Consider the following 9,465-nt stretch of genomic DNA (forward strand, 5'->3'; position numbering starts at 1 on the left):
GAAATTTACGTGAAGAACTTCAACAAAATATATAAATTTTCTAGATTTTTCAAAAAAAAAAAAAAACAATTCAATTCGTTCCTACTTTTCCCTAATCCAAACTCTACAATTCAAATCTTTTAACTCCCAAAAGCCTAAAAATCTTCATTGCCTAATTTCTTTTGTTGAAAGTTTTAGAACCTATGCTATCTGATTTCTACCAAATTCCACCTCAGTTTTTTTTTTTTTTTGCGTCTTGTCATGAACAATTAACCCAATATTTATAGGATATGCTCATAGGAATTTCAACTTAATTAGGATTGGATTTTTTTTTAAGTTAAGAATTATCACTAAAGCAATCTCAATCCCCAAACTATTTTCGAATGAGGTAGTCTAGCTAGATTTTCAAACTTTCCATATTTTTTATTTATTTATAAAAAAGGATAAACAGTAATAATGAAATAAATAAATTATTCCACTAAAAAAGATAAGAAGAAAGGTAAAATCAATATAAATAAATAAAATAAAGATAAAAGTAAAATAATAAAAAAATAATAGTAAATAAAAAATAAAGATAAAGATAAAGATAAAAATATAAATAAATGTGAAGATAAAGACAAATATAAAACAAAAATAATAAATAAATAAATGAAATATAAGATATAAAATATAAAATATATAAATCAGTCATTTGAGGCTTGAAAGTAGACTAAGCCCAATTGATTTGGATCCTTAATAAAATAAGATATTTTTAGTTGCTGCTTTATATGCATTTTCTGTGAAAAAAGAATTACACAAAGATGTAAAAACCATATATGGCACTAAACAAAGTTTTGCTATATCTATACATCCATAAAAAAATTTTCTTTCAACAGCTTGAAGTTTTTCTTTATGAGATCCATCTTCTTTTGGGAACTTGAATCTTCTATTGCTTCAAATGAACTTCAAATTTTCTGGCTCTTTCGGATTATCAAAGACTTAAATTGGATTTAATTTCTCTCTACCCAAAATAAGAGTAATATATCCTTAGAGTCACCAAACTATCATAAAGTTTAGGTTTGTGAACCTATCGTTAGATACAACTTTAGGAGTTGCTATCTTTTTTTTTTGTTTATGTACGATTAGTCACCTAACTAAATTTGCCTGTTTTAAAAAAAAAGTTTCAAGCTTGACTCCTTATCTTTGAAAAGGTAAATTCTAATTTACAAAACTATAACTAGGTTTGAAAATACTTCACGCATGAAGAAGGTTATATTGTCCTTATTATGTCCATTAAAAGAATCGTACCAATTAATTTCGTATTATCTAAGCCTTAAAATGTATTTGTAATTTTAACGAGTAAAATGTGTTTGTAGGTTGTCGAGTTGTGTGGTATGGATCGGGTCATCCCATTGGTAAAACACATGGATCCTTTAAAATTTTTGAACTCCAAAACGATGTCGTTTATTACCTTTATAAAACCCAAGCTTCTTTTTATTTTTTATATTTTTTTCCATCTTTCTCTTCTTTTTATCTCTTCCAGAAACGTCTTTCCTCTCTCTTCTTTTTCCAAATTTCAATCATTGAAATCTTTAATGTTCACAAGTAAGTTTGTTAGATTTTAGGATTTTCATTAGGATCTGAAAATTTTTATCAAAATCTGAGAAATCTCATAGGAAAGTTTTTTGAGATCTACGAATCTTGTTGTGACATTAACCAAGAACTAGGCGTTTCATTAGAATTGGAAAATTTCCATGAAATCTGGTCAAAATCTAAAAGTTACGCCAAGAACGCAAGCGCAATTTGAAAAATTTCCAAAATTTTCAAAAAAATTTCTAAAATCAAATAATTCAATTTGCTCTTACTTTTCCCTAACCCAAACTCCAAAATTCAGATCATTCAACTCCCAAAAAACTAGAAATCTTCATTGCTTAATTTCTTTGGCTGAAAATTGCAATGGCTATGCTCTTTAATTTTTACCTTGTTCCTCTTTTTTTTTTTTTTCTGTGTCCTGTAATGAACAATTTGCCCAGTATTTATAGACGAAGCTCATAGGAATTTTAACTCAATTAGGATTGAATTTTTTTTTTTTTAAAGTTAAGAATTATCACCAAAGCAATCCTAATCCTTAAACTGTTTTGGATGAGACAATCTAGATTTTCAAATTTTCATTTTTGGGATTTTTTCCATTTTTTATGAAAAAGATAACAGTAACAATGAAACAAATAAATCACAACACCAAAAAGAATAAAAATAAAGGTAAAATCAAGATAAATAAATAAAATAAAGATAAAGGTAAATAAAGATAATAATAAAGTAATAAAATAAAATAAAATAATAAATAATAAATATAAAAGATAAATATAAAAATATAAATAAATGTGAAGATAAAGATCAATATAAAACAAAAATAATAATAAATATAAAATAAAAATTTAAAATATATAGATGGTCTTTTGAGACTTGAAATTAAATCGAATCTAATTGATTTGGACTCGAAGAAAATGATAAATTAGGATATAAAGTTTGCTCAAGTCATGCCTTACCAAACCCTTATCAGGATGAGTTTGCTTTAATTTGATTATCAATTTTATCTTTAAATGTCAGAACCATAACAACTGTGTTTTACCACAACCTATTTCAAGTATCAGGCAGTAGATGAGAATTTTAGCAGTACTCAGTTTAGAAAGAAACACATTTTGTAGTTAGTTAGCTTGTGTTTGCGATTTAAACAGCATTAGATAAAGAATGGCGATGTGATTTTATTGGCGATCCTACTTGCATTGCAGAAATGATTGATCGTGGACTGTTCTTATACCCAATTAATAACACTAAATGAAAGGAAGTAAGCTTTAGATTCGATAAAGAAAACTAAAATCACTCTTTCGCAGTTCAGCTGGACATCTCCTAGCTAGCTAAGACGCCGAAAAGACTCGAGCTGTTACCGTCATATTTGGACTCCGTGAGCCCTTTATACTTCATCATCAAGATTCTCATGAGTCGTTAGCAGCTAAGCCTTTCTCTCTTACATCATTCGATGATCTATCACAAATAGCTGTTCAGAAATGAACTTTAGTTCTAAGCGGCTTTACGATCTCTTCTGCAACTTATATGCCTCCCTATCTTTTCAAATAATCAAAACATGCGGCTAAAATATTAGGGTTGGTTTGCCATCCTTGTGGGCCGGCAAACATTGTTTTTTCATGTTTTCCACTGCCTTCTCCTGATCAACCTTTTGACATGTAGTTGCCAAACTACTCCGTATAAGTGCATCAAGCATCTTCCCACTTTTCCATAAGCCTGTTTACATAAGGTTCAGCTTTTCCTAGAGCCCCTTTTTGCAATAACCACTGATCACCAGTCTTGGAACCCCAGCATCTGTACGTTGAGATTCCCGCTCCTCAGCGAGCTTCTCTGCACCATAATGGTCATCCAATTTCACCAGCAAGCTTATCATCAAGACATAGTTTAGAGCGTGGAACATGCATTATTCGGTATACATCTTCTTTGCTCCCAATTTTGGCATAAAATACGAGGAAAATTTCATAAGCTTGCTTTTTGTCTTACCGGTGATTCCTTGCTCCACTCTCTTCAACATTTTTGCAGCATTTTCAGGTAGGCTAGCTTTTGAGTACCCATTGGCTGCCGCCAATCAGGAGAGACGCGAGGATCATCTTCCATGTTCATCATGATTTCTCCATTCCCTCAATATCAAAAGCACCACCATAAGCATTCAATCGAGTGTTGTATGTGATTGCATCACACTCAATGCCCTTTTCTTGCACCTCTTGCAGTAAAGGGCCTAACTTGTCATATTTTCTCAGCTGTACGTATAAATTTAACATTACATTATAAGGCAGTGTCTACTGGCTCCTTAAGTTTTGAAGGAAATGTGGAGCTGAACAAGATAGAACCTAGGTCAAGCAGGTGTAGCACCCCCGACTTACTACCAGGCTAGGAGCTGGTCTCACGGTGCAGCAGAGTCCTATGAGCCAAGTTGACATCAGACACCTTTCATAAAACAACTCGGGTTACCAACCGATAAGGTAAAGTCTTGAAAATCACGCCAACAGTTGTATGGGCTGTTAGTAGAGTATAGGATTCTTAGTTCCAATAACAGGGATCAATAACAAGCAACCTCAAATGCCAAAAAAAATATTCCCGAAAATCACTACCGTTTTTAAATAATATCTGTAAAATTGTTGAATTTAGGCAACCTACCCAAACTACCAGAAATTGCGATTGGATGCATAATCAAAATACAGAGTCTGATTATCCAACAAAATGTATAACAAATAATTGATGCAGGAGAATGATTGCATCATCATTTTGGCAGTTCAACTAGACATATTGGTCAGCTGCTACCCTCAATTTGACCTCCATGACTACTTGCACTTTCTTCAACGAAGAGTCTCCCTGTCTCCTCGTCTCCCTTTATCTGGTCAAGGACACTTTCATCAAGGTTTCTGTCCCTAATGTTCATTACTAATTTATCATAAACATCAATTGAGAAATAACCTCTGACTCTAAGCAATTGCAATAGCTCTTCAGCTACTTCTATGTTATTCTCTCCTTTCAAAAATCGAAGACAAGCAGCCAAAGTAACAATGTTGGGTTTCCATCCAGAGATGCTAGCCAAGATTGCCTTCTTCATGGTTTCCACTGCCTTTGCCATCTGGCCATCTATTTGATATCCAGTAGCAAGACTATTCAATATAAATGCATCAGGCTCTTTGATGACACTCCTTTCTATCAGATTGCTTATATATGCTTCAGCCTTTTCAATAAAACCCCTTTTGCAGTAAGCAGCGATCATCACATTTGGAATCCGAGAATCAAAAACCATATATCCAGATTCCCACTCTACCAAAATCTTCTCAGCACCATCCAAATCATCTAACTTTACCAATGAGCTTATCATACACAAATAGCCAGAGTTACGCAATTTCCCTAAGTTTCCATACAATATCCATATACGATAAACATCATCTTTTCTTCCTAGATTGGTATATATTGTGAGGAACACTTCATAAGCATTCCTTCTTGTTTCTGGAGTGACTAGTTGCTCTGCTCTATTCAACATTTGTAAAGCCTTTTCGGTTAACCTGGCTTTCAAGTATGCATTTGCTGCGACAACATAAGCATGCCAATCAAAAGAGATTTCAACATCATTTTCCATCTTGGTCAGGAATTTCTCCATCCCCTCAATATCAGAAGAGGATGCATACGCATTCAGCCGAATGTTGTTCGTGAATGTGTCATGCTTAATTCCCTTTTCTTTCATCTCTTGCATTAGGTCATCTAACTTGTCATGCTTTCCTAGGTTACGGTAGAGATTTAACATTACATTGTAGGAGACTACATTAATTGGAAACCCAGATTCCCTCATATTGTGCATGGTGGCCTCTGCTTTTTCTAAACACTTGTGGTGTGCATAGCAATTTAAAAGGGCACCATATACCTGGAAAGTTCTCATTGTGACAGGAATACTATCCAAGTATTTCTCAGCTTGAGCCACGCCGTGCACTTTTGAGATTAAATCCAGCCTTACAGCCATGTCCCCAGTTGAAATATCATAGTTCATTTCTTCACTCATATACTCTGATACCTGCCGTAGTATTATTTATGAAGAATCAGAGGTCATATGAAATGGGGCAATCCTACAATACTTGGTATAAGTTAAAAAAAAAAGTTTCATATTGCTTGTTATTTAAGAATTAATGTACCTCGAGGGCATGCTTGAAGCGTCGGAAACTTCGAAGTTGACGGATAAGAGTTTGAAGCATCGATTGCTTGATGGGTTTTCCTTCTTCGAGCCATTGGTTGAGTACTGGGACGATGGAGGCTTTAGGATCTCCGGTTCGAGAGGCGCGAATGTGCAGAGAGTCGCGTGCTTTTGAAGGGGAGGTATTGGGGCTCAGGGTCTTAGTGGAGTAGGAGAGAACTCTCAAAACCCTAGAAATGCCAGAATTGGTCCATGGATTTGATCCAATAAGATGCTTCATCGGTGCACAGAAGAAAATGGAAGCTCTCTTGATTTGAGGGGGTCGATTCAGAAAACTGTGAGACGAGAATGATTTATTAGATTAGGGTTCAAGGGAGGGTTTAGGAGGGCTTAGAGCTTTAAATTTTTTAGGGCCGCAATAATGGGTGGTTAAGTGTGTATGTGGGCCGTGAGCCCATGATTGTTGAGCCTTTGTTTTTAATTGTGTTTGTATGATTGTTTTGGTGAGGTTGAATGTGATCAATTGGGTGTGGCTCTGACCTCGGCTTATGAGGTGTTTCCTTTGATATTTTGTTTGTTGTTAGGATTTAGAAACCCCGTCTAAATTTTCCTTTCCCAGCGATCATGATTTTTTTTTTAAATTTAGAAAACCTTTTTTAAAATATGGTTAGGAAACCAACGAGAAGAATCAAATTGAAACCTAAATCATAAATGGAAATTTGAACAAGTTATGATATCAAGTGATAACTTTATAAAATAAAGTTACTTTCAATACTTGACCAGTGATTCTTGCTTAGATTTTGATGAAATAATGATTTTTTTTACTCTTAATGTATTTAATTTGCTGTTTTATAGGAAATCTTAAGAAAAAAAAAAAGATTGAATCTTGTGAATCTTGAAGAATCATGAGAGTTCTTTATCAATCTTTATATGTTTTTGATATATTTAGAGTAATCTTGGATGGTTCTTGGTATGCTTTTGTTGATTCTTGAAATTTTAAAAAAATCTTAGAATTGAAGTGATGAAATTGTTCAAAATTTGCTTTGCCTTACCTTAAGGATTAAAAATGGTTGAATGAAAAATGATAAAAATTCATGCAAGAATCATGTAAAAAGTGTTCAGCCATTATAAAAGATAGATTTCAAATTTCAAATTTGAATGCAAGTCCATGGTTTTCTATACAGGTGCACTTATATGGGATTAGTATTGGATGACATGGCATCAAATCTTTTTTCATTGGCCAATAAGTAGACTTGGATGCTAATGTGACATGATGATTTGGCAAGGAATAAAAATTTGTGCAATTTAAAAATGTCTAAGCAACCTTTGGTTTTCCTAATCAATTAGGAAATCCTACATTGATTTTGAAATTTTCACTTTGATTTAGGAATTCCTAGCTTATCTTGGATTTCACTTATTTCTATTTAGGGTAAGATTTGCAAGAGATTATAAAACGGTGTTGATAGGGGCAGCAACACAAAACTAAAAAGTCAAAATTTTCTTTACAAGAGTTTTTATTCTCCAAGAAGTCTCCAAGAATTAGGATATATAATGTTACTTGATCAATTTTTGCTTAATTACTTTGCTAACTTTTCTAAGTTTCATAAGTAGGTAAAATCAGAGTATCATGCCCACACCTTATTCTCTTATGTTGGAAAGTTAAAATTAGCTTGAAAATGGACCGTAGAAGCTACATGCAAATGGCGTCAACATTGAATGGAATTGAAACTGATTTTCAAAGTTATTTACAATGATGTTTGGCTTGAGTTCAAGGCTAGTTTTGAGCTAAATTGGTGCTGTGTTTGAAGTGTTAACTTCAAGTTTAAATGACTGATTTAATGAGTTAAATTTGGAAGCAAACTCGATGCAAAAGCTAGTTGGAAATTCAAGGTATAAATGAAGGCTATTAGGTGTCACTTTGTGGGTTGTGAGTGGCTGGTTTTTGCAAGCTTTCGAGGTTATTAATTGAGCCAAATTTAAGCTATAGTCTAGGTCTTACTTGAACGATGAAAGGGTTAATGAGCCACCGAAAAGCAAAGCCAATTCAAGCCAACAAAATGTCCTAGTTGAAAGGTGTGTGTGTGCATGAGAAAGAGCTACTTTTATGAAGTTATTGCATAAGCCTACTTGGATGAACTTCAAGTTAAGTTTTAAGCTAAATATAGAAAAAAGCAACAACCAACAAGCCATGAAACAATTTGAAAATTAGACGAAAAGAATCAATAATAAATGCATGAAAGGAAGGAACTAATTGCAAGTAAAGATAAAAGAGGGAAGACAATAAAAAAAAAACATTGTTGTTGGTTTGCATAGCTCAAGAAGAAACTTGATGGGCTAAGAAGGGACCTAGAATAGAGCATTAAAAAGGACATTTTAAAGAGAGGAAAAGGGTAACTAAACATATGATTTTTTTGTAGTGTTTTTCTTCTTTTATGTTTTATTTCACATCATTGGTAAAGCAGTAGACTTGTTGAATTTGCCTTAAGTTTTATGGCTCAATTTTAGTTATTTTCTTTGACATTTTGAGAGCGGACCAAGTTGCCAACATGTGACCTAAGTAGAGGCGTGAAAAACCATCATTGGACCAACCAATCAAGCATCACATAAGATGGAACTAAGCTAGAAATTCCAACTTATGTAGTCATGCCTGGCAGCTTTCAAAACAACCTAGAAATTACCTTCATTGTGATGATTGAATGGAAGGCTAGGATGGTGTATTTTAAATGGTGATGATGTCATAAGATGTCCTAGATTTTGGCTATAAAAAAAAAGAGAGAGCTAGCCATGGAGTTTTTCCCTTTTCATGTTTATCTTCTCTTAAATTAGGATACCTATTGGGATCTGATGGCAGCAACATTGCTGGTTGACCAGCCCCTCCTTAAAGGCTTCATTTTTTTTTCTTTTTAGTTTTTTCCTAGCTCTTTTCATTGTGGTTTTCAGTTGTCCATTTGCTTGTTTAAATTTCCTTCAAGTTGTAAACATATTCAAAGTGCTTTTTTATTTTGTTTACGCAAGTTCTCTTTTTTATGTTCTACCAGTTTCTATATTTAATTTCTTTTATTTTTCAAGCAAGTTTTGCTTGATATTTGGACCATTTTTGGAGATTAAGAAGGATAGCCTTTGATGCTATTTTAATGGAAACATCATAGGGCTCCAAGAGTTTGTCTCATTGAATGCTTTTACTTTCTTGCATTTTACTTCATTATAGGAGTTTAGATCTTTAGTGACGTTTTTTTTTAAGGTTTAGTGGCATTTATAAACACCACTAAAATATTTACGACGTTTGCCAAAAAAGCCATTAAAAGCATTGGCTAATACTCACATTAGAGAAAATAGCGATAATATATAAGAAATGTCACTAATTTAGCTGCGTTTATATGTTTGTAAGCACAATCGTCGTTAATTTAGTGGCGTTCGTATCATAAAAATGCCGTTAATTTAGTGATGTTTGTATTATAAAAGCATTACTAATTTAATAGCATTTGTATAAGAAAAACGTCGTTAATTTAAAGGCGTTTTATCATAAAATGTCGCTTTATTTAGCAGTGTTTGTAAAGACAATCTTTGCTAAATTAATGACGTTTGTATCAAAAAAATACCAATAAATTAGCAACATTTGTATAGAAAAATACTGTTAATTTAGTGACATTTGTATAGAAAAAACGCTATTAAATTTAGTAGCATTTTATGCTACAAACACCACTGAATTTTGAATTTAGCAACATTTTTGAACACAAATGCCATGAAATTAAAAAATTTACTTTTTTTTAAAATTTTTTTAT

The 9,465-nt window shown here is 32.9% G+C and overlaps 1 protein-coding gene across 1 annotated transcript; it reads right to left on the minus strand.

The window, feature by feature from the left end:
• Positions 1-2,794: 2,794 nt before the first annotated feature.
• LOC111309286 (Tetratricopeptide repeat (TPR)-like superfamily protein) lies at positions 2,795-6,053 on the minus strand. Its single transcript, XM_022908325.2, has 2 exons — positions 5,685-6,053; positions 2,795-5,566 (listed from the first exon to the last, which is right to left on the minus strand). Exons 1-2 carry the CDS (start codon positions 5,961-5,963, stop codon positions 4,313-4,315), a joined length of 1,533 nt encoding a protein of 510 aa, XP_022764060.2. The 5' UTR covers positions 5,964-6,053; the 3' UTR covers positions 2,795-4,312.
• Positions 6,054-9,465: the final 3,412 nt, after the last annotated feature.

The sequence above is a fragment of the Durio zibethinus genome, chromosome 2 (genome assembly GCF_047325235.1).
Source record: "Durio zibethinus cultivar Kanyao isolate XHJ-2024 chromosome 2, ASM4732523v1, whole genome shotgun sequence".
NCBI classification, from domain to species: domain Eukaryota; kingdom Viridiplantae; phylum Streptophyta; class Magnoliopsida; order Malvales; family Malvaceae; genus Durio; species Durio zibethinus.